General features: G+C 38.5%; 1 protein-coding gene across 7 annotated transcripts; it reads right to left on the reverse strand.

Moving 5' to 3' along the window:
• Positions 1 to 281: 281 nt before the first annotated feature.
• LOC124306502 (RB1-inducible coiled-coil protein 1) lies at positions 282 to 24921 on the reverse strand. Of its 7 annotated transcripts, XM_046767314.1 has the most exons (13): positions 24767 to 24920; positions 24254 to 24336; positions 18834 to 19916; positions 16313 to 16521; positions 13214 to 13502; positions 11786 to 12764; positions 10166 to 10386; positions 9932 to 10079; positions 8975 to 9490; positions 6958 to 7695; positions 6081 to 6428; positions 4660 to 5607; positions 282 to 4177 (listed from the first exon to the last, which is right to left on the reverse strand). In XM_046767314.1, the coding sequence occupies exons 3-13, from the start codon at positions 18899 to 18901 to the stop codon at positions 3995 to 3997; spliced, it is 4647 nt and encodes a 1548-aa protein (XP_046623270.1). In that variant the 5' UTR covers positions 18902 to 19916; positions 24254 to 24336; positions 24767 to 24920; the 3' UTR covers positions 282 to 3994. The 7 variants fall into 7 exon arrangements, with proteins under 7 accessions (XP_046623270.1, XP_046623275.1, XP_046623269.1 ...); XM_046767319.1 differs by lacking the exon at positions 24254 to 24336 and having other exon boundaries at positions 6141 to 6428; positions 24767 to 24921; XM_046767313.1 differs by lacking the exon at positions 24254 to 24336.
• Between the last annotated feature and the right edge of the window lie 1434 nt (positions 24922 to 26355).

The following is a 26355-nucleotide window of genomic DNA, read 5'->3' on the forward strand; positions in this document are numbered from 1 at the left end:
TGATGTCACCGTCATGATTTTGGACAACATAAAAATTTTATCAAAAACTCGGTTCATCACGCCCACATACAACCGCAATAAATAATAATAAACGAGGCAGTTTAAAATGCAATTTTCTTTATTATTATTCTTATCGTGTTTTTATCACCCAATAATTTTTGATTATCCTATATCATCTTAATGTAGAATTATAATCATATGCTATTATTAAATAAAAAATGAATTCTCGTCCTTTCAACAATTACCGCATTCAATCTACGATACAATATCATAATTTACACCTATTATAGAATATGGAATTACACAAAACTGTTTCTTGTCAATATAAATCAATTTATCTCTAATTTGTATTTCAAATTTTTTTTTTTTTTTTTCCCTCAATCTTCAAACATCAGAAATTTGAACCAGATTGACAATTGGACATGAATCAATAGAGCAGTTTGCAAAACAAAAAAATGTAGAACATAAACTAAGTGAATGCAAAATACAAGTAAAAAATTAAGGAACATAGAAAAGATGTTTTGAATTATATGAAAAAATAATCACCATATTTTACTTCCTTATCCATCTCACACGTATGTACCAACGTACGCTGCAACTGTTGAGTAAGTACTTACATACTACTTATGTAATATTTGATGTATAATGTAATTAGAATGAACTATACTTTCGCCCTAACTAGATCTATTTACCTTCTTACGTTTTAAAATCGATAAAACTTACTACCTAATCGACATTTAGGTGTAAGCGTGTAGATACATATGTATGTATGTTTTTATTTTACACAATTACATCAAGTTTACGGTGTATTTAGGCATTTGCAGTAAATATTATGCAGTTAATTCTCTATTTTCACGTGGCTTTTTCTTTTTTCGTGTAAGCAAATGATTCTTTTAACTTATAAAGAATTTACCATATATTACGCACGTGGTCTGTAATAAATGGTGTATATAAATCGTAATAATTAGATTTGAAAATTCGTTACTACACAGCATGTCTGCTATCAGATACAATATATTTGATATTAATAATAATGACACAGTTGTGGTACTTTTTTCTAAAAAAAAAAAAAAAAAAAAAAAAAAAACTTTTTTGTATGAAAGAAAAAGAAGAATGAATAAATTTAATTAGCAGCTGCCACGATATTGTACACAATTATTGCACGTACATATGCATACAGTGCTTACGTAAATACTTATGATCACACATTCATCACATCACATATTCAAGCCTGGTATTGTAATTCATTACATTAGTATCGAAGGTAATTTTTATGTACAATCGCTAGATATTATATTAGTATATTATTATTATGTTTCATCATAAATTTATTATACCTTATTATACTTATTATATATATATATTATATATATATAAGTAAGTATGTTTATGCTAATTAGTTACTTACGTTTTATACTAGATTAATTCTCATAAGATAGTCATTTTTCAAGCTAGATTAGTAGTAGGATTTTGATAATAATAGTAATTATAATAACGCAATGAATTGAACTGAAAAATTTTTTTTTTTTGATCGTCAAATCGACTAAAAAATATTACCCCGTGTCAATTCAACAGTTCTGTTACAGAATAAAAATACAGAACGATTAACTGCCGAATTTTCAGTAGAATATCCGACAAATCCTGTAGGAAATACATCGGAATAACAGTATATAAAATAGTAGGGAACCAAAAAAAAAAAGAGGGAGAATAACATTATTTTCTAAATTCAGTTATATCCTCTTTTCTCTTCTCCTTCTTCTTCTTCTGCGACTTTGCATTCGACGGCTCGGCTTATTAGAGGATAATGAAAAAATTGGGTGTTATTATACGATTATTTGAATGTAATTTATAATCGATAATTGTGAACTATAGACAAAACCAAAGTGTTTTTCCTTCTATCGTATCTCACCAAAATAGTTTGACAACTCTTATGATCTATTTATGCAATATTGAATATAAAATCACTACAATATACGAACGTACCTATTTTATTCAATAAGAATAATAATATTTCTACAAATATCGCTATAGAATATGATTTTCTTCTTGCATATTTCATCCTGTGTGTGCATTTTTTATGGGTATGTCTGTTACCATCTAGAAATTTAGAGCGAAAATAAAGTATATATAACGTAACTTGTTATTGTTACTATTATTATCATTATTATTGTTAGTGTCACTTCTCTAACACACTACACAATATAATGTAATAATATAATAACTATAATTAATTGAATCACAAAACTTTCTTAATTACCTTTGTATCAATATCAATCATTATGATTATTAACATTATATTTGTGGTTGATGGTACATTTTATTCACTTCCCGGAAAATATGGAAATAAACTACAATGAACGTAAATTAAACACGTCAGAATTGTTTGATTTGTTTTTCGTTCATAAATATTATCATCTACAATTATAGCGAAGAAGACGGAACATTCAAGAATGTGCGACATTAAACTATAAAATTAACGATGTTTTGATTCGTTTTGTATTTATTTCATCAGTTTAAATTACGTAACGTACATTCATATATTTATTATTTTTGTTCGTTTGTTTAATTCTGTTTATTAGTCGTTTAATCTCACTGCCCTTTGTTACCACATAAAATTGCAGAGAATCAATGAGATTTTTCTTAATATTTTTTTGCTATTACTGTAGCAGCTTCGTTCACAGCGCGCGATGTTTCAATAGGTTGAAAGAATTTTTAACCCTCTTTCGGTAAGTTTTTTCTTTAACGCAATATAAAATTTTTACGTCATTCAATTTTCTATTAATATTATTTTATCTACAAATGGTATAGTGATAAAAATTATTGATAGAGGTGTATATATATGTTGTATTTTATGTGTATCACAATAAAACGCCGTGCCTATGTTAATAGGTATGTCAGCTATCTGCTTTTAGGTCCCGTGTTAAACGTCTACGTATCTTCCTCTTTTTTTATGTAGGTATTCACTCGCCTCCGGATTATTCGTTTCATCTATTGTTTATTTTTTTAGGCTCATTTCCAAGTTGAATACGCAAATAATCATATTTTTCATGCCTTTGTCATTATTATCATTATCATTATTGTTATTGTTATTATTATTAATTTTGTATCATTTACTCATTCATCACCACTATCATTATTACTTCAAATCTTTAATATTATCATAAAGTTTAATATTCTCATCTATGTATCCTATTATTAATATTACTATTCATATTACAACTAAAATATTTTATATCACGAAAAGTATAGGTAATCAATTGATTAACATCATCTAGGTACAATATAGTAATAATATTATATTATATAATAGAATTCATTCTATCATCAAGACTTCACGCACGTTTGGTATGTATAAATACGAATCTGGATTCATCAACCTCGTTCATTCTTTAGGAGACAACTACCGAAGAAAAAGAAAACCCGCTCAGAATATGTTCGTTTTTCTTATTTCAATTATAATTCTTCAACTGAACAACTAATTTCTTCTTATTTCTTCTCCGCTTCTTGTTTTTCAAATTTTATAATTCTTTTGTTACTCACAATTAACGTCCGATTAGAAACAAACAAAAATATTATCAGACCCGAGAAATTTTGAAAAAAATCTCAGCACCAAATTGGTATGTTGATGATTGAATTTCTTTTTTTTTTTTAAATATCGCGTTACTCGTTTTCTTCACGCATTAGTGACGGTAAAATTCCATATCGATTAGAAATGATTGAACATCCTATGAAATCAACCAATAGTACGTCTCAATTGCCTATTATCATTGTCATTATTATTATTATTCTTGTTGTTGTTATTATTATTTCGTGTGCCAATCACCCGGCATTTAAATAGGCTGATCAGACAAAAAGATATACTAATGAATTCAAAGAATTTCGACATTCTCGTTACAGGTGATACCATAGTTTTAACTTGATAATCATTTGCTGTATCATTACACCAGTTTAATCGTGTTCCAGAACTCGAGTCGGGATGCGACGCTACCGTTTGTCAGTGGGATGAAGGCTGATGTTGATGAGACGATGACGGAGATCCTTTCGTCAATGCCTCGCTCGTCTGACGGCTACTGGTGCCACTACTTCCAGTGTAAATACTACCGGTCTCTTTCTGCTGTGGCTTAAGTTTAACCCGATAAAATGTTTTGCCTTCCTCAACTTTATATCGATTATTTGCCTGAAAAAGCAAGGAAATGCACACATGATAGTTAATTAACACCTATATTACAATGGCAAGTTCATTACGGAATGGGATTTTTTTGATAACGTTGAGAAATCCGATGGATTATCTCACTTTAAATTGAATACCAGGTAATCAAAATTCGTGTTCTGTCGCTGTTAAAGTACGAGGGTTTATATTATATGGACACGGCTAGAAAACACGGCGTGGAACTCGGCTATCAGCTGATCGTATTTGGTGAATAACACGAATATAAAGGGACAGAAAGCACCGTGCAAGTGAATAAACCTCTATTCTAATGCATTAAGATCATCAAGGAGAAAAATATTGGTCACAAAAAGACTTTTAAAATGAAATTCGACCCGATAGTATCACACATTTTCCACTACCATGGCATCTTTTAGATGTGAATCGATGTTGCTGTTACAACTCAAATTTCAGAATCTCTAATAAAGTTTTTTAACCAAAATTCTGTTCACCTTTTTCGCGAGGCACCACTCTTTTTTGACAACCTCAGCAACTGTGTGATTCTTCTTCGGAGTGCCGTCGGGATTAAGTTTCAGATCGAGAAGGACGATACTGTCGGAGTGCACTAAATATATTGCATCGGTTTCTTGAAGTACTGTGTAAGATGAGTAAGCAGGTTCCCACAGCACGAGGACGATGTCGCCTGGATTGCACGTGCAGATGCTGATCTTTGACTGTTGGATGAGGTTTCTTGTGCTGCGAGTAAGTTTGTTGTCGACGTGGACCGACGACTTTCGCCTGCTGGGTTCGGGGCTTGTTGCGGCATCGCGGCTCGAAGATTCCGGAATCACGGCGACTGAGGCGCACATGTCTTTTTCGCGAGGATCAGGAGCAGCGGAGGCGGTCATCGCCTCGCCGGTGCAATTCCGGCGCCGCGATCTTTCCTCGACGAGTTCCATCTTCAGGGCGACATTGTCGGACTTCAGAGCCTCGACTTTCGATTCAAGGATGCTTCTGCCCTCGTGGAGGATTCGCATCTCCGATTTTAACCGCTTGTTCTCGCCCTCGACTAGCTCGAGTCGCCGTATCAATTCCTGGAGGTCTGGCTCTGACTCAAGCCGTACCTTCTTGGACTCCGAGACTTCAATGTCGTCAATTTTTCTGTGGATCTCCAGCTCTGCCTTCAGCTTGTCCTTCTCCGCCTCCAGCTTTTGCAGTCGTGAGTCAGCCCCCGCATTTATCGTCTCCAGCCTCTCGTTCTTCGCCTCCAGCATCTTCACAGCCTCCTCCAAGCACCCACCTCCCTCGCTCATCTTCAGACGCTCGTCATTCAGCTCCGTCCGCAATTTATCTCTCTCGGATTCCAACTCCTTCAACTTGTCCTCACGGTCTTTCAACTCGTTTCTATCAGCCTCCATGTTCGCCTCTAGTCTTACTTTGTCTGCCTCAAGACTCTCGACCTGACGAAAATAGTTATCTCGATTTTATCTACATCTGTTTTTCCACTTTTTAAAAACGTTTTGTTTTTTATCAATCGCGTGTAGGAACCAAACATCAAAAAATAACAAAACAAAGGTTCATTTGAGGTCCAACATAACATGAGCATAGCTGAACAACATGGCGTCGAAAGACTAGCCGGTCGTTTTAGGTCAAACATATCAAATTTAAGATGCAGAAAACCTTATACAAGCAGTCAGGTTTTTATTTTATTACAATAAATTGATACGTGATACAAAGTAAGGAAGGAATAGACTATTAAAATCAAATACGAGTGATTTTGAAACCGTGAAATGCCTGCAGTGCCATCAAATGGTGCCTTTCGATTTAAACTCAGAAAAAGTTTATTTGATCAAAGCATACATCGCCCTGTTCCGAACTATCTCTGATTTACACCGAAAAACTACAATTGACATGAATGATTTAAAATGCTTACGGTTTCGGTAAGCGTTTGTCGAATCATGGTCTCCGACTCGGTGAGCCTCCTGATGGTTACCTTGAAGCGTTCACACTCTTCGGACAGCATGGCTTCCCTGGACCTATGAGTTTCGAGCTGCCTCTCCTTCTCCTCGATCACCCGGCGCATGGCTTCATTGAACCAGACCTGTCTCTCGGCGTCGTTTCTCTGCCTGGCCAGCCTCAGTTCATGGTCCAATTTGGCAGCACATTCCGATCTTTCCTTCTCGATGGCACCACGAATGGCTGTCGTCCTCTCAGTCTTCATGTCCTCCCGCAACTTTGCCACAATCGCCTCGTGGTTGACAAGCTCAATCATTTCAGGACGCTAAGTTTCGATATGAAAAAGCAGGTTTAAGGTCGTTAGATCAAAGAGGTAGAATTCGTCGACTAATCCGATTATTGTTCATTCGTCAAATAACTTTACATGGCTCAGCAAATTTTGATCAAAATATTACCATTTTCGAGTTGTACGAAGCCAAACCAATGGACCAACTTTTATCTAAATAGATTCATCCAATTTCGAGTTATCGTCGAAAAGAGAAGTGTAAATATTTGTACATAACTCGACATCGGCTTATGTTAGCCGAATTTCTTCAAAATTTAATCAGGTCTAAATCGAATCAAGCTGAACTAATGGACCAAGTTTCATGTAAATCGATTCATCCAATTCTTAATTATTGTCTAACAAATGTACATTTTTTCGAATAACTCGGAAACGTTTCGACAGATGCTGCTTAAAATTTGACCAACTTCCAGGTAAAAAGAACCTTGTCGATTCAGATCTAAATTAAAAAAATCTATCGTTTCATTTTGAGTTAAGAGGGTGTTGAGAAAAAAAATTGAGAAAGCCTCACCTCGATCTTCTCAAGACTTGAATCGCTCGGACTTCTTTCCATCGTCGACGCTGCCATGAGCTTAAACCTACTCCTGATGTTCTCCAGTTCCGTTTTATAGACCTTCTGGTACTTTTCGGTGGCAGCCTTGATGGCCTCCTCGTGTTCGGCTCCAATAGCGTTGAGGCGTTCCTCAAGCTGTCCAACCCTTTCCTGGCTTTCAGCGAGCGATGCATTGAGTGCATCGATCTCGGCCTTACTCACCTGCTGGCTCTCCTTGAGAGCGATATCCTTTTCCATGTTGGCCCTCTCGATGGCTTCTTCCATCATTAAGATCCTGGATTGAAACTGGCGGAACTCTGTCTGGTCAGCGTCCATCTTCTGGCGCAGAGCCGCGAGCAGTCTCTCGTGCTCCGAGAGCCCGGATTCCTTCTCGACGATCGTCTGCTCGAGGGAACGGATGTCGTCCTCGCGACTCTGCATCAGCTTCCGTAAATCGGCCATTTCCAGCTCGTGGTCGACAGTCAGTTCCTGCTCTCGCTCTTGCAGCGTCCTCTCGCATTCTCCAGAGTGAATTTCGAGTGCCTTTCTCACATCCTCCGTCAGCTCCGTCAGTCCTGAGTTCCCTATCAGCATGCGCTCCCTTATTATCGCCAACTCCTGACGTAAAGCCAGCAGAGCTTCGCCTGCCACTGATTTCATGCAGCGAAGTATCGACTGGAGCCGTTCGACTTCTTCCCGCGTGTTTCCCAAGTTCTCCTAAAAAATGATGAAGCAAAACTGAGTTACGGTTGGCTCGATTACCAAAATTTGCTAGACACTTAAGTTACTTGATCAGATCATTACACTTTCTTCTTCTTCTGTTACTACTAATTTCGAAACTAGTTTCTCTCTGTGATCGAATTAAGTCGCAAAATATTTGATCAAAGACATCTGTACAAACACTTTAATGGCCTAATTTATTATGAATCGATGAACAGCAATTCAAATTTCGAATATGAATTTGATGCGTGGTGGTCATTTTATTCTTTTAGTACGAATTTCGAAAAATGAAAGCTGTGTTAAGTTGTTTCAAAGCATTGTGGAGTATCAACCTTGTTTATCTGTCGTTAAATGATAATCAATGGTATTATAATATGTATAATTACGTTACTCGTCGAAAGTTTATGATTCATAAAATTATTGTTATTTTATGTAGGACACAACGAATAGTACGAGTATGGGGAATAAATATTATGGGGAAGGTTTATTTTTTGTTGTTCATGTTTCTGGGGTGCGACGGCAGCTATTTTAACCTGTAAAACAAAAAATTAAAAGTAGCTGAAGCTGCGCACATATTTAACAATAACAATAATAGCAATAATAATATAACTACAATATACAACTGAAAATCAAACGGGGATACATAAAAAAAGTTCTAAAGTGCACAAGCAACAAAGTAATCGTCAAAGTTAATTGAATCAATTATTCGAAACATAACAATAAAAGTATCGTACAGTGAATAGAACAAAATAACAAAGACAAAATACCGATTAACAATATAATTGCAAAACCAATTAGGAAAAAAAAGCTTCAAATTAAAAGGTAATACTTTCTTAACAAGAATTTTAGGCAACAAAGTGTGAAAGCAGATGTAGAGTGGTGTTATTGCTTTGAGATTAAGCTGTGTTACATGGTGGGTGGAAAAAGGTTAGCGTGTGTCTGCATATTACACAGTACAGAAATTAAATATGAAAAAGTAGTACATACCTACTGACTGAAGATAGCTTTTTTTTTTGTGTTTAGTTTTTCTAAGTCACTTGGAAATATCAAAGCAATAAAGATTGTATTACGGTGAATACTGCAGTATACAGATTGTCGTTAGGAAATAATTATGATGTAGACGATGATACCTGATAATCTCAACGATAATTAACTTCAGTCAATAATAATAAGAAGAATAATAATACTCATTTACTAAAAAAAAATTCTAATAAGAGGCGTCTAATTTTTTGTTGCCTTTGCTGTTACTGACTCTTTTTTCTTTAAAGCAAAGTACCTGTAATAGGGTAACGATTGCTTGATGATGAACATCGACACTTGGACCCGGGTGTTCACTAAGGCTGCTGGGCAATGATTCGTCCATATAAAATTCGGTACCCATGAAATCCCCGATTCCATTTTCCAACGAAGAACTGCTCCCTGCACTGTCGAGCTGGTGCCCTCCTTGCTCTCTGGTTCCCGATCTTGATCCTGATCCTGATCCTGATCCTAATCCTGATCCTGATCCTGATCCTGATCCTGATCCTGATCCTGGTCCGCAAGCTTCGCCCGAACCTTCGTTTCCACTTCCGCCACCGTCGCACACCGCGGGATTGTTTAAGGAAGGATTATTTATGGGATCGGGATGATTATGACCATCGGGAGAATGAGTAACAGTAGAAGAAGAAGTAGCAGCAGCAGATTTGTTGGTGTTGTTGCTCTTCGTCGAGTGACACCGACGGCGATGATGATGATGGTGATGATCTTGAATGTTAACCGTCGTCGTTGACGTCGTCGCGGCAGCGGAGGCTAACTGATTACCAAAATTATCACAATAATAATCAAGATCATTTTCCTTTGAAGAATAAGAATAATTGCAGCTGCAGCGAACTGGCGATGACGATGATACGGATGATGGGCGGAAATTCGAATCTCCATTTTCCGAACACTCTGCTAGAGGACTAAGAATTAAGAAGTAGCGATCGCTCGCTGTCTGAGGTGCACCGGGTAAAAAATGGGACGAAGAGGAACTCGAAGAATTATGGTTAGAAGGCGTAGTGAAAGAGTTATTTGCGCTATCGAACGAAACCGGATGAATGATGCGTGGCGTACAGACTGACGATGAGCTGGGGATTTGATTATGGTTTTTGTTAATCGTGGGTTGAGTGCTGATGTTTTGAGATCGGTACGACGATGACGATCCAACCAAAGAAGAGCAAGAAGAATTCAGGGATACGCTCTGCGAGGGACAAACCTCTGATCGTTTTTCCTTATCCGACGCCGTGTCACCGTCGAATGATTCCAGATTGACTCCACCCTGCTTCAGCTCCGTTATCGTCTGACCCTGTTGTCCGATTTTTTCAAACTCTTCGGTATCCGTCTCAGACTCGAAACCCCCGCCACTGAAAATAGATGAAAATAGATTTGATGCTTTTCTCTCGAGGTTTGGAATTGCATCACAGGGTGAATCGCTCATCGAGTAGCTTACCGATCGCCGAGAAGCGGCGCCCTCAGAGGGCTCGAATTTTTATCGTCAGGGTTTGTTAAGTCCTGCTCATTTTCCTTGTCCTTTGAGCCTTCGATGCTGCTTCCCTCGGTCAGACTTTTCGACAGAAAGAATTGAGTGATGCTGTTCAGGTCAGGAGTAGACACTGCCAGGGCAAGATCCGGCAAAGTTTTTCTTAACGATTCCATATCGTGCGAAGTTAGCTGTTTGTTGAATTTATGGGTGAAAAAAAGGAACGAATTCATTAGCTGACCGCAACGGAGGTGATCAGAAAGTGTTTCACAACCCAACGATCGGAAAAGAATAGAAGCGGAACGATTAGCAGAATTATGAATCCCATATCATCAAGTTTCCGAATTAAGTATGAGTTATTCCAATGAGACACTGTTCGTTTTAATCTGTTTATTCGTTTCTATTCGATTTTATCTGTTCTTTCCTATCCCGTCATATTCGCGACAATGCCACCTCTAATAGCTTGTTCGTTTCAATTATTCATTTAGAAAACGGGATGACAATTAACAATCCGATTCAATTCTTTCTATCCGAATTAATTCTTTTCAAAGAATACGAAACATCCGTTTGGACAAAGAAATCGGAATAGATCGTATTGAAATTCTCAATCCGTTTCTGTTCTTTTCCGATTGTTGGGAACTGATGAACTGATTTTCGACCATGCGAGGTGTGCCAGACCATCCTGCTTTCCTAATAAATTCAAGAAATCGTAATAAACAGTTTATTCTTCTCCTGACAATAGAAAATCACGCGATACAACAGATCAATTTCAATAAAATGAATGTTAACTACCGTCTTGGACCCAAATAAGAATACCCGTGTTTCGGGTTATCACTGAATGGCCAGTTTTTGATGAGAATAAAAATATTTCAAACTTGCTTTCAATGTCTTCCAAAAATAGTTCTTTTTTTCTATTAATCTTCTGAAAACATGCCAAATAGTTTTTTTCAACTAGCTCATATTTCGTCAAATATTTTATACACAACGTTAGGTAACTGCAGGCAGGCTAGAATATTTGACCTATAGGCTACAAAATTTTCATTTCATAATGGCATTCTTGAAAACAAAATGGCTCCAAATAAAAATGCAAGAAAATTCTCAATAAATTTTATCACTTTCCGGATGATATCGAACACAATATTCCAGTTTTTTTCAACCTAATAAATGCCCATTGCGCGAAACGCCAAAACACGGGTGTCTTTATTTTGGCCCTCGAGTATTTAAAATTGTTGTGATTCATATTGGTTTATTGTACGTCGTGATCTCGCTTTTGAAGTGATAAAATCTCTTCAGTTTCAAGAAAATTATGCAGTTTGTGATCACGCTTGTAAGGTAGTCATCAAGGTAAGTTCGTAAACAATTTAAATATACTTACAGCTGATTCTCAACCAGTTTGAGGTCATGGAACGCTACTGTACAATCGGTCCAAACTATGTTTTGTATTTCTAAGAGACCAGATACTCGTGACATTAAACTGGGTGATTTCCTTGAGTTTGAATACCATTTTGTTATTCAGGAGAAGAAACTGTGAAATGCGACTCACCCAACCTGCGGCAAGATAGCAAGGTCCGATTTCCCGTTAATCCTTACCTTTGGCAATGCACTGTCGAAAACAGAAGGAGCCTGAGTGGCGAAATCCGGGGGAGTATCCTCGAGTCCAGGGAAAAGGGTGTTCAAAAAGTGCCCTTCAAACTTCCCCAGAAAGTCCCTTCTTCTGGCGATCTCCTCGCTATGAACAGTCAGGAGCTGACACGCGAGATTACTGGCCCACATGAGAAAAGATTGAGAGAACGTCCTGCGCCGGACAACCTCGGCTACGGCGGTCATATACATTTCAGGCGCGAGATTTATTTGCTGAAGCACATCAAGATGGCGTCTGAGCCGCTTAAGGCTTTCGTGGTACATGATGAGCTTCCCGTCGACCTCCATCATTTTGTTTTCCACGTACATTATCCACTTCAATCGGTGATAAAGATTCACCGAGAGCTCCTCCTTCGCCTTGGTGCATCGTCTCCTTATGTCCCGGAGGTGGTTGTGGTTCTGGAGCATGACCTGAAGCTGCCGTTTGTGAGACGCGCAAAGGTCTGGAAGGATGCTTGCGTCCCCGAGGTTGCTGGCCCTGTTCTGGTTCTGCAGGAAGGCCTGCGCCAGGTCGCCCTGCTCCTGGACCAGTTTTTTAGCCTCGAACATGAGCTGCTCCAGTCCATAGAGCCGCTCCCCGAGCCCCTTGATCTCCTTCAAGTCCTGCTTGTTCGCCGCTTCGACGGCGCTGCTCACCTCAGACTTCAGCGACTCCATCACCCGCTCGTCGAACGTTGCCAAGCCCCTCGAGCACTGCTCAGCGACCTGCTCGAGGCTGCTCTGATTGTCCTTTGCCGATATCCACTTTAGCAGACTCAATGCCTGATCACCCCGTTCGGTGTCATTCGACGGTTCCGCCCTCGTCGTCGAGCTGTTGCTTCCCAACTCAGCGTCATCTTGATCTTCGGGACTCAGGAAGCCCTCCGCGTACGCCCGAAGCGCAGGGAGGATGGGGATTTTTGAGAGCATGCCGAGGTCCTCACTGAAGCTGTAATAAGGATTTTGGGCCGTGAAGCATCCGACTTGACTCATAACTTGTACTAGTAGGAAGATCAGATTAAGCATGCTTATACGGAAAGCGGACTGAAATAGTGGCTCAATGTCGGGAATTCAAATCTGGGCGATGTGGCAAAGAGAGCCAACTATCTAAAAATTCTGTCATCAAATATTTAGTCAATCGGTTGAACCATTTTTGAAATAACATGGGTAACGCAAAACACGGCACCAAGCAGAATGGTTGAAATTATTGTTGTTAACAATGCTTTCTTCTATTTAATCTTCGTAAGACATTAAAAAACGTAAACATAGCTTCATCTACATACTTTTTGTTAAAATAAATCCCAATCGAATAATTGGGTGTCGAGATATAAGTTTCCAAAATTGCCCCAGTTTTTCAGCCGACTATTCGTATATACCCCCTTAACTGAGGAGCCCTACTTGTTCAAGAGTTCGATGTACTGCTGCCGTTCCGTCAAGTAGTGAGTGAAGCTCTGTTGGAGCAGATCTGCCCTCGATTGAAACATCTGTGTTATGTCTTCGAGGTTCGCGACCACCGCTGCCCAGCCCTGCTGCTGCAGATGCTGGTCGTGGACAAGCTTCTCGCAAACACTTGTCTGGTTCCTCGCCAGCGTCCAGCACTGTTGACCCAGCTGCGCTCTCGCCACAACCGTTTGATACGTAGCCGGCATCACCAACGATGCCTCGATCTGCCCCTGAAGATCTACATCTGAAAAAATTACCCATAAAAGAGATATGTTAGCTCTATACGTTGCTTTGCCGTCATTTACAAAGGTTTTTTGTTTCAAATATCAAACGATTTTTCTCACTTTTGAATAGGGATTTTTATTCTTAACAACTTTTTCCGCGTCGATATAGGGATTTTTACTCTGAACGACTTTTCCCGCGTCGATATAGGGATTTTTATTCTTAACGACTTTTCTTACTTTTTTCTGGGGAATTTTTTTCTTCAGGTTCTTTTCTGATTTCAATTTATTTTTCTTCAAGAAAGTAACACGGTTTCGTCACCGTTCGCTTATTTCCTTTCGACGGTAATGAATTTCGTATATATTTGTTCATCTCTACATGACTAATAGCGAAGGATTCGATTTGAGTGGGGATCGAAGAACGTTATTGTAATTTTTTAATACACAGATACGGATTTAAATACAGGTGATACACATAAATAAAATTTTAGATCCGTCGGAGTACACATGGTCGACATTAGTTAGTCTTCAACAAGATTTTGTCATCTACCGATCGGAGAATCGAACATTTCGAGTAGCGGAAGTAGGTACAAAATTCTAAAAACAAACTCTGCTTCGAGTCACTGTAACGGGAATAAATAATAACTGAATATTGAAATCATGTGTAAACAGAAGGTAGAAAAATAAAACGTCGAGAAAAAAGGGGGTTAAGATAACTATGAAGACGATAATAAACTGGAAGAGGAAACGAAAATGCGAACAAGCATATATACATATATATATATATGTATATATATATATCCAGATGTTCAGTGTATGTCGGAAAAAGAGGGACAAGAGGTAAGACTTCGACAAGTTTGATAAGTGAGACAAAGTTTTTAATCATACGACCTAGAGATAAGGTGTAAAACAACGTCATGGCAGACGGACCGCAGACAGAGAGAGAGAAAACGATGTCCGTATTTCATTATCAGTATATGTATATACATGTGTGTGCGTGCGTGCGTGCCTGTGTGTGTGTATGTGTGTGTGTGTTAGAAGTATAACACGTTCTAAAACTTACATAGATAATCTCTGTTTCAAGGACGCTGTTAAAGATTAACATTTGACTTAAATTGTGGGAAGAACGATTGATCAAAGAACTGCTGTCTTATCAAAATGAACACTACACGATTTGCCTACTATGATGACGATCATAGTAATATTTGCATCGTAAATAAACAAGTCCATCAGAGTGGTTTTAGATGGCTCAAAGCTTTTCAGTCTAGGTACGAGTAGATTATTGTCATTGTTCATTGCCGACCGGATTTCGCTTAAACTCCAACAGAGAAATTCCACCCGGAATTGGAATTTTAAAGGAAGAGAGTAGTCAAAAAAATCAGCTAAACGAGTAAAAACGTGGTTTTAACAACCTCATTCGTCACGTTACTCCGACTGCAGTGAGTAAAAAACACTTTGTCTGGAACAATGGTTCAAACTTGACTGAGAAACTCAATTCGGTTCATCAATCATCGTTAATCGAAGATACAGTGCGTAAATAATGGTTATGAACCGATAAAATTTTTCTGTATCAGTGAATATTCAAAGATATGTATACGAATTAGAGTATAATTCGATTACAACGAAATTTTATTAGCGTTATTTCTCTTCAGCTCATTATTCTGTTAAAGTTAAAATCAGACCAACTCTTCAACTTTCGACGAAATATTCCAATTACTGTCGTAAACTACTTTTTTTATGTTTGGTTCTATTCGACAGATATACTGAGACAGTTTGTTCAACAAAAACTGTATGTACGCATTTATTGATGTTTTTAACTCTTTTGTAATGTTAATAATATCATATGCAGGAGGCGACTGCATGAGAGAATCTGTATTTTTCCCTGTGTAATTGATGTATGTTACAAATCATTGCAAAAAAAAAAAACATAGCAGTGTTTAAAAATAAAGCACTGTGACAAGATATAATTGAAAGTGTAAATATTTCTCACTTTTTTCTTCGACCACCCCCCAAGCTGCCTTTGTGGCAATGAAATTAATTGATCGTACGACAAAATGAGAAAAAGAAAAGGAAGAATGGAAAAAATATATTGAAAAATGTTGGACAATAAAATTTGTTCACGGCAATCACAGAAGATTATCGATACAGAGCTGAACAGTCGAACAGAAAAAGAGGAAAAAAAAGGGCAGGCGACAATAAACCTCCACACAGTGTTTACACTTTCTTCTATCATCATTACGATATGATTAATTAAAGAATTAATTGGTATCCATATCGTCAAAGATACGAGAATAAGAATATTCACTCCAGTTTTCAGTTTTTTTTTCTATTTTTCCGCCGTCAACAAAGGCAGGAGGATGCAACATACCAGTATTACGTATCTGAATATGTTTTTCGGAATAACACTACCGTACGGCTTTCACGAACGCAGAAGGTAAAAAAGAGCGTCGAAAACTTACCGAGTTTACAGTTTTATTTTCGAACGGTAGTTGTTGATTTGAATTATTTTCTATTTTCGTGGGCAAACCGACAAGATCATTTTATCAAATTCTCAATCAAATTCGCCGTTGAAACAAAGATAAAATCTTAATGAGAATTTCTTGTCAAAAAAGAATAATCGATTATCATAACTTATGAGACTAATATCTCTCTTCCAGTAATGATATAGTCACTCATCAAGCATGGTAATTTTCTAAACGATCCTCGAGACATTGAAAATTCCCTCAAGCGTTTCTCGGCCCGTGCTGTTTTCGGTTTGACTTAAACGAATATAAATAGACAGTGAACGCGTATTGCAAAATCATGCTCGTCTTTGCATCATCTCAAATCTTACCTGAGCCATATTCTATGCTCGGCACGGGAGGCTGTTGACTCTCAATCGACGCTTTGCTGAACAGGTAAATGGGGTTGGTGTCCGTCCCCGCGGAATAGGTGCAGACCCTTGCATTCGGTTCGAGACTTTCACCCCCGCTCACGAGCAGGACCTGCTGTTCGGTTGCCACTCCACATACTCTTTCTATAGCCTCCTTCAGCTGAGCGACACTGTGATAATACAGTAAGAATTGACTGTCAATCTCTTGTTACTTTATTATCATAAATTAACAATATTAACTCATATCTAACAAGATAACATTCGTTCTCCTAATGCTTTTTTTTCCTTTGTAGCTATATTTCTTAATACTTCATTACGTATTTTTTTAGCATTCTAGTTGAAATATGCAGGATTTAGAGTAATTTTACAGTGGATATATAAATATTACGAACAGAAACTCGTGCGTTTTGATAAAAGGTAACAATCTCAAAAAACAAACAATAATACAATACTTTCAGCTGTTACTTTCATTTCTCTTCGTTTCGTTCCGAGATTATAATAGAAAGACTTTGAAAAAAAAAAAAAGAATAATTATGAACGAAAAATATGACACAGCAACCAATGAAAAATGAGTAAAAGATCAACACCTAATGGAATATGTCGTAGCATTTTTTGTCTTTTAGAAACTTTCTGTACATGATTTGTATTTATCAACGATTTGTACAATACATTCCAGCAAGAATGATTATAATAATATTTATTATTACAAATATACTGCACACGCGTTTACATATATTTTTTGTTCTAGAAGTGCAAGTAGCGTGCAGTGCGAATCAACACAACAGCGACGTGTGTCAGTGTGTATGGGTAATAAGTATGTACGTTATATTCAAATGAGAGCAAATGCAAATGTGCAATGGTATAACGGTTGTGTGTGTGTGCGTGTGTGTGTGTGTGGGTGTGACTTGGTTGGCCCAAAGTGACGACGACTAGACGCAGCAAGGAGTAGAAGAGCTTATTGCCATTATTATTATTGCTCGTCGCACAGATAATCAACACAGTAGACGAGACACCGACCGCCCGCCTGACCGACTATAATAATGTTTGACCCAATTCTTTTTTCCTTGTGGCGCATATTGCAATTTTTTTTTCTTTGCGCTTATTTTAACCCCCTCCTGCGTCAAAATTAATAAAATCAACATACGACGGAGAGAAAAAAAAAGTAAACAAGAAATATATAAATAAACGGGACACGTTTGATCCATTTTCGTTATCTCTGCGTATCTGTAGGTTGATTATTTGACTGATCGTCTACGAATTAAGGCTTATAAAATAGACAATAGACGATTCGCGTTTACAAAAAATTCCAGCGAATTGCGTAATTGCATTCGTGACAGTTTTTAATATTTCTCAAGTATTGCCCGATTGTTTTTCCAGCAAATTGTCGAAGAATCCAAAAAATAAGAGAGAAAAAAGTAATCGGCCATGAATGTATTTTTTTCTAACCTTATGCCTGAATACATGAATTTTTTCACCAATTTTTTTTTATTGTGTTTTATACCGCAGCCAGCTGTAATGTGGAATATGAATATTCATATCGGTTCTTAATGCGTGGATGTACATCACGTTGTTGTTGATAATAATGATTGCAATGACCGTGTTATTCTACGCATTTTCAACCTACTGCACTGTATAACGAAGACACGCACCATCTAATAACTGCGCCAACTCAGGCAACACGACGAGTAGTGCAAAAGAACCTGCCAAAGCCGTCCTCGCGTGGCGAAAATGAAATTGCGAATAAAGGTGGAAGAGAATGAATAAATAAGTGTAAAGAGAGTGAAAGAAAGAGAGACAGAGAGAAGAAAACGAACCACAATGCACGGGTGATTGGAAGTTCGATTAGAAAAAAAATTGAACTAATGAACAAACAACCAAGTGAAATGATAACCAACTAAAAGCTCTCCACGCTGCTACTACAATTTTCTTGTACACTGTACTTTACACTTTCTACGCTATGCACACATACTCTGAAAATGCAGCAATCAACCGCTGTGTATGCACAATCTTGACCAGCGCGTAGCAGAAAGTCCAGATAAGTGAAAAGACCAAGAACCCCATTTCATTTTTTATCGGACTAAAGAATTATCAAAAATATACCGATTGGAGAACAAAGGAAATATAGGAATTCGAACAACCAATTAAGTTAACAAACCATTTTCTGAAGGAATTTACAACTCCAAATCAAATCGGTACCCTTCTTTCTACCCAATTGGACTGTGTAAAATTAATTCTTACACGCCAAATCGGATCGACTTCCATTTACGATTCATATGTTCTGTGATGAAATGTTACTCAAGAGGATGCTACACTCAGTCTTTACCGACCGAGTGGAATGTTACTTATTTCCACTCACGTCCAATTAATTTTTTTTCACAAAAGCAGCTCCTTCGATTAAAAATTTCAGCATTCGGCACGCGGTTTCAACGTAAAACGAGCAGTAGCGTTGTAATTAGAGTAATAATTGGAATATGAACTTTACCTCTCAAGGGCCAGCTTCATGTCGAAGGTGACCGTCGTTCCGGTATCAACGTGAAATACGTAAAGCATCTTTGCGCCTTGTGTCTTCAAGTGTTGAGTCAACGATAACAGGTGTATATATACACACAAGTTTTTATATATATAGATATGGACCAAATACGTAGCAAATTCAAATTCTTCTCTGTTTCGAGCTCTTTCGTACCGTTTGCGCCCTTTTCTCTTGCCGTTTTCGCTCTTCTTCTCGTTTTTCCGTTTTGCTCTCGCACTACCGTCGCTGCATGTCCTCTCGTCGCCGTTATACCGAACAGTAGCGTGGATGAAAATAATAAAGTATCGGGGAAGATATCTTAACGACGGCTGTGGTAATAACGAGCACGTTAACCGGCGTTGCCAGTAGTCAGCTGGGCCGGGGCCGAATCTCGATTTCTTGTTTTTCCTCTGGAAGAGCAGTGGCAGAAGCAGCAGCCGCGAGGCCGGCCCCCGTTGTGCTGTTATTCATTGATCAGAAGAAATCCGCTAACGTCTCCTTCCCTTTCTCCTCTTCCTGCTGTCGCTGTTGTTGCTGATTTATTACTATTGTTCTTATTATTATCGTCCTTATTCCTTCTTTCACCGCCAATTTACCGTATGCACACTCTTCTTTATGAAAACACAGCGTCAACAACACTTGTTAATATTTGTACAACTATTCGTGAATAGAGTGCAATAGGAGGAGCGAGAAGACGTGGCTCTTTGGGGTTAGGGGTAGGTTATGGCGTAGTATGACTTCGACATAAGAATCAATCCTGAACAGTGATCCTCCTCCTCATTCTCACCCTTTTTGTTGTCCTGATCCTAGTCTTCTTTCGCACGGACAATAAAGCCGGGACAAATAATATTCTTTGTTCCATATAATATTTTCACCAATTTGATTAACTTATTTATATAACTGTTATTTTCATACTCCAATCAGGAGTTCGTGAATTACTCAACATTCGAGTACACTTTCTCGATTCCTAGGATGATTCTCTCACTGGCAATTATCACATTGAGGATTGTTTGTATCACAATTTTTATTAGTCCTCCTCTCCTTTCTCTTCGGAAACTGCAAATAAAAAAAGACACATATTACGCTATGATTATAATTTGAGTATGTTTATTTATTTTCTATTTTGCAGAAAGGTTTATATATTATTTACACTCGTTCGACGATTCACAAATGAAAAGTGAACAAAAAAAATAATACAGCACCAACGTTAAACGATAGGAAGATGAAATAACGCGTTTACACAAGCCGTATTGTGATTTATATATTGTACATCAGTAATTGGATACACTTTATACACTTAGGTGAAATAAGAAGACGCAAAAGAGATATGAGAAGAGGAATAAGAATTATTCAATGTGAATATGATTTACGCGATTCACAATGACATTACGATACGACACATGAGTCTTTCGTCCATTCGTCTTTCTCTCTCTCTCTCTCTCTCTCTCTCTTTGCTGTCTCCCTTAACGATGTCAGCTGTTTATTTATTGACTTTCTTTCTCACTGTAATTGCCTTTTTTTTCTTTCTTTTCCTCCATCACGAAGCTCATCTATTCTATGTTATTTATACTTGCAGAAGTAGGCGAATCCTCTTGTCGACGACCTCACAAACTCTTAATTACGCACGTCTTTATCTCCTACTAATACGCTATCCTCTATCCTCTATGCAAGAGCACACGTCACGTACAATCTGAAGATAAGCGATAGGTATTCATACCTCGCTTTTTCGGCGATCTTCGGACGCGTTGTTTCGTTTCAACGTACGTTGACTGCTGGTCAGACTCTGTCCTCGCTCACAATCGTTTTTGAGCAATGACATACTAGTTTTCTGATGGGCCTTTCCTATCTACCTATTTATCTATCTAAATGCACAATCTTCAACAATATTTGTACTTTTCCATACCCGTAAAGTATCATTAGTTTTGAGTAAAGAATGAACATCAGTTTTGTAGCTGTAACGACAAAATCCACCAAACATGTGTTCGTTCTTACTAATCTATTTTTGCGTACGGTGAATTGTCCAACTATTGCCATAATTTGATATTAGTGGAACAATATAAAGTAATATTTATTAGACCTCACTCACTCGTAAAAGATAATCAACTAAAGACGTCAACTATGATAAAAATAAATAGTTTCCTTGTATCAAATTTTCCTGCGATTCGACAAATACTCAAAACGTTCTAGCGAAGATACTGATCCTTTTATAATTTTCGAGAAATTATGAAAACAAAAATTTTTAGTCCATGGAACCCGAAAACGAGGCACAAGCACCGAAAGCAAAATCAACCAGACCGAGTAATATACCTACTAGTGATTTCGCTGTAGGTGCTTGTGTCCGTTTTGCGTAGGCAGAACCGCGATGACGCGCGGAGTTTCCGATCAGCTGGCAAACCGACTTCGGTTTACTGGTTGCACAGCCGCTGGCTGGTTGTCGGCTCGTCGCCATCACGAGAACGGATGTACAAAACGAAGGAAGCACCACGGAGAGCTGAGTCGAACCGTTCGCCTGAACTCGCTGCAAATCCTAGGATGGTGGGGGAAAAGCGGGGCCAACGCGCTTCGCGCTCTTCAATCCTTCCTCCTCCCCCTCCTCGACCTCCTCGACAACGTTTCCGCGTTGAGCTCTGCTCAGCTTCTTCTCATTCTTCTTCTTCCCGTTCATCGCGAAACGAACGAGAGGATGAAAAAGAAAAGCAAAGGACTCCACCTCCTATAATCAACTATACACCTATAGCATCGCTATTGCTGTGTTGTTGATGCTGATGCAGAGACTGCATGTGTGCGGAACGTGTAATTTATTCAATGTATTTCACCGGTTTCGGAATTACACTTGGTTTCAATCATCGTTCCAATTTCAAACGTTGCAGCGTGCAGACTTCGAATTATCTTTTAGTACATCGGAAATTACATCGACTCTTGTTATTGTTTGCATTTTATCTTTTTTCTTCTCCTTCTTAATGATCGGAAAACCAAGAGATGTTGTTTTTTTGTCTCTCTCGCATCTCGGTTTCCGTTTTCCAAACTTCGAAGAAGCTAAGGAAAAAACACAAGCAGAAAGGGCTTGATTTGACTTGAAGTCAGCTCATTGCCAGTACTAACGATAAAAAGCCCGTATTTGAGACTAATGAAACAGTTTTATGGGGGGAGGGAGAATCCTCCGCTATTCCACAAGCCTGACGCAAACTGAGCTGTAAATTTCTTGGCAAATTTCTCCCCCACTTTCGTCGAGGTTGATCGTTGGGCATGACCTCATCAGTTGCGGCGGTGGCAACGCCGTCGTCTTTTTCTTGCAGGAAGGTATGAAGTCAGAGATGGTAGCAATAGGTACAACAAACTCTGTGGCTGAGTGTTACTACCTGTTTAGCTCTTATCTGATCGCCATTGCGATGCTTTTTTACTTTCATAGTTTTTTGCTCTACTCTTAAATATTCTGATTCTTATTTTCAATATTCGGTTTGGATTTATAGACATGCGTCTATCGATTTGTAAATATTTACTCGTAGTTGTTGACCACACGTCATTTTCACCACGTTTCCTATGTTTCCAATGTCGTCAACAGCAACAGCAACAATACCACAATGCATCGATCAGTTCTCCCATCTCTCCACAATAGTCAACTACTACACTATGTGCGTAATTTCAGAGGTATTTTTAATCACGACCAATTCTATCATACCTTTATATATCTGCATGATGCCTTCGTATTTATTATTTCGATAAGAGATTACAACAACGATAATGACGACAACGCAGTTGAGGTTAAGGTTAAGGTTGCTGAGACGGAGGTTTACATCACCGGAAAAACACGCTAATTGATTTAATCGGCGGAAATTCTATCAAGAGTTTGATTTTGATGTCTCAAAGTTCATTTTTTTTCAACATCCATTTCCTACAATTCGCACATGAGTTTCTTAATATTATCATTGTTATTATTGTTACGATTGTTGTTATTTTTAAACTTTTGAGAAACCACACATTTTCGATCTCCTCTTTTTATTATTCGATTATTTTTTCGCACATCAGCCGTTCATCCAAATATCGCAATTGCTGTCATCATTAAATTGGTAATCGTTGTACCGGCGTTAATGAATTTTAAAAGAATAAAAAACTTTACACGGTAACTGATATTATTATTATTATCATTCAATATAATGATCATGATGAGTAGAGGATGATGAACGCGAATGGAAGAAAAACGAACAAAACACCATCACAGTACTTCTCTTCTTCTTTTTGCTCCTCTGATGATAATTATATCATAATTTCTGCCAGATACTATCACAGGTGCAATGTAATAGTGTCTGTCTGATGCTGAATGTGAGCCAAGTGAGCCAAACGAAGTGAGACAGCCAACAGTGGTTGGTGCTGGCCAGGTAGCGGGGCAGGTATAAGAGTGAACGTCAGTAGTCAGCTGCTCAGCAAAACAAAACTCTGACAATTACTGCGGCTCAGATTCTCAACCTCGCTATTCCGTTTGAAACCAGTCCGGTCGTTTCAAAAGTTTTCTTTACGAGCTCAAGTCGGAAAAAAGTGGATGGACACTTGACAGTTTCATAGCAGATATGCTGGCCACCATTCCGTTTCTTCGCAAAAATTGAATCACCCAAACTACGATTAAACAATACCGAAATTTTCCGAATTGTTCTAACATGGGAGTTGAAGAAAAATCAATATTATTTGGGAACTTATTGGTTCTTCTTCATTATTTACTCGTCTACTTCAGAAAAAGGTCGCCTTCGACGATTCTCCTTTATTTATCAATTGTCTAGCAACTATGTATGTACTCAAAGAGCCATGTTTATTTAAGAACTGAGCGATTCCTATTACAGGTATAATACATCGGATTACATTTAGTTTTTGGTTTTTCTGTTTCTCATACCATTTTTTACCATTTTTCGCGAATCTGGCATTTGAATGCGAGGAGTAAAATCATAACACAGTGCAGTCGCGAGAAGGAAGAAGGAGAACAATAACAATCGAAGTTGGGAAAAAGGACCCTGTTTGCTTTACCCGCCCGCCTGCCTGCCAGCCTGCCTGCGTTGCGCTGTGCAACGGGTAGGTAAGCTGGAAAACCCAAACCCGAACAAAGAGAGCCAGCCAACTGGCAACCAGGCAATCCGAGTCTCCCTCTTCCCCCTGAGCTCCGACGATCCGCCACTTTCCCTCCGCTCAGCTGCGAGTCAAACTCAGCCGATCCGATGCCCAGCAACTGCCTCAATTCACTGCTCCACTCTCCGTTTGTTTCGGCTACTCACTCATACTGCCATTTTTCCGACATTTTTCCAGCTATTCTTATCGGCTTGATCTAAGATTGGCCACGGTTCATTGATGCCGAATCTACACACCGTAAGGCTGCACTGCGCACAGAACGGGAGAACGATGCGTGTTACCTGTCTCGATGTTAGTTTGTTTATGTTGGCTCGATTTGTTGTTTGTTTCCTCTTCTGTTTTGTTGGAACATCGGTCGGTCAAACTACACACGTTCAATCGATTATTGTCGAATCTTTTTCTACTTTTTTCTATGTATTTAAAAATTGGATTCTTATTTCCAATACGGCACTGATTAATAACGATTGTAATGACAACTGACTCGCTATTTCCACTTGGAGTTCGAATCACTACTCCTATACACACATCGTCGTTAAACACAATATTTACGTGGAAGCAACAACAACAACGAAAAATACCGTGAAAGAAGACAAGTCCTATAAATAAATAAACCGACGCTGCGCAAGCGTTTGTTTATTTGACAAATAACGGATCGAATCGCAAACGAGATTCGTTCGTAGCTGACTTTGGTGCTTTTTGATTGTTATACGAGTATACAGAAACTAAAAAAAACCACACAGCGGTGATAAAATACCAGAAAAAAATTACTGAATTCAATGAAGAAAAATGAATACCCTCATTTCTATTCTCAATTGGCCGATACGCGGCTGTTGTCTACGGTTCTACGCATATGCAGACGACGGTGTAAACAAGTAGCGAAATAACCGAGACAGCTCGACTGATTGCCAGGGAGCAACTGGCAACCAACAAAACTCGACTCGTTGTCGAGAACAACGAGTCGAAGCGAGTCGAGTCTTGTCGAGACTCGGTTCGGGTCGGCGTTCTACCTGCTGCGCGGAATCCAACTTTGTAACGCATGCGCTATGCAACGGATGTATTATTGTTCGAAAGCAATCAGTTTCGTCCTTTTCTCAGATCCCCATTTGCAGGGTTTGCAACCCTCGTTTGCAGGGTTTCTACCTAAGCATTCCGTGACAGATATAATCCATGGTACCCACACTAATCCGGCTCTCATAACCGTTAGGCAAGAATTTTGAAACTAACGAACCTCGCGCAGTTCTGCTCGTAAATGTTATTTTGTTTTTCTCTTGAATCATGCTCGATCGTAACTGGACTGATAAAATGTCTTCGCATCGTAGAAAAGAGAAATAAAACAAGATTGAAACACTATCATCGGAACATATTCGACAATCATCAATAAAGTCAACAGTTTCGGTCGTCTCAAGTTCCGTGAAAGCTGGTTAGACCGCCATCTTGTGGCGCGCTGAGGAACCGCTTATCGAATCTGTCCGTACACACTTCGCAGTTCCGGGCTTGAGGAGGGATATACATATAAATACTTACATATGTATGTGTAAATATACATGTACTACAGGTCTAACAATAAGTATGGATGTAACGACTATGCGTCATTTTCACATTTCTGTGCGATCGTGTTGTTATACACATCCATGTTGACACATACCACGAAACAACGCGCGCGACATTACACATAGCGCACTATAAGTGTTTACATGTACATAACATTCAGTTACAATATTTTACGAATATCTGGTGTCTATGATTTGAGGCGTATATGTATGCGCGACTAATGATAACGGAGAACTATTGCTGTTTGTTTATTTGTTTACATAACTAAGTTTCGATATGGTTTTATGGTTCGTGACAGACTTTACTTATACAGATGTGTCATCGCAAAGTGAAACACAATTCCTCACCCTCTGGAGGCAACCTGGATCGTATATTACCCATTTATTTTTGCCAATTCGAAAGAATTTTCACCAATTCTTTAGATCTCATTTTCTATTAGATTTTACCACATCTCAAGTAGACATATCGAATTCGCTTCTGTATCATCGTACACTAGACACTCCGACGATTTCATGTGGCTAATTATAAGCTGAAAATATGAAATTAAACTTTTTTTTTTGAAACAAAACTATTTCTGTCTATTACATTACTCAGGGTTTGCCTGAACAAGGAACCCTAGGAAACGGTTGCCCTCGGGAGGTTGATCCTTCGCAGAACCGAACTTTTCCGTCATAGAACTCAGGTTCTAAATCTCTACAACCTCTCCTACCAATGACCACTGCAAATATCTATTATTCAGCTCCGATTTTCGTACATCTGCAAAACAGCTGCGCTTTCCTCGCAACTTTACAATCAGCACCCTCGTACCTTTACCCTTCGTACCTCGGAATGC

Source organism: Neodiprion virginianus, chromosome 5 (genome assembly GCF_021901495.1).
Source record: "Neodiprion virginianus isolate iyNeoVirg1 chromosome 5, iyNeoVirg1.1, whole genome shotgun sequence".
NCBI lineage: Eukaryota > Metazoa > Arthropoda > Insecta > Hymenoptera > Diprionidae > Neodiprion > Neodiprion virginianus.

Excerpts from the sequence above, each read along its gene's own strand:
- LOC124306502 (XM_046767313.1), bottom strand. The coding sequence starts at position 18,901 with ATGCTTTACGTATTTCACGTTGATACCGGAACGACGGTCACCTTCGAC. Across the intron at positions 10,387-11,785 it reads TCGACAGTGCATTGCCAAAG|CTAACTTCGCACGATATGGA; the intron begins GTAAGGATTAAC and ends TTCAACAAACAG. Across the intron at positions 4,178-4,659 it reads AGTGGTGCCTCGCGAAAAAG|GCAAATAATCGATATAAAGT; the intron begins GTGAACAGAATT and ends TTGCTTTTTCAG.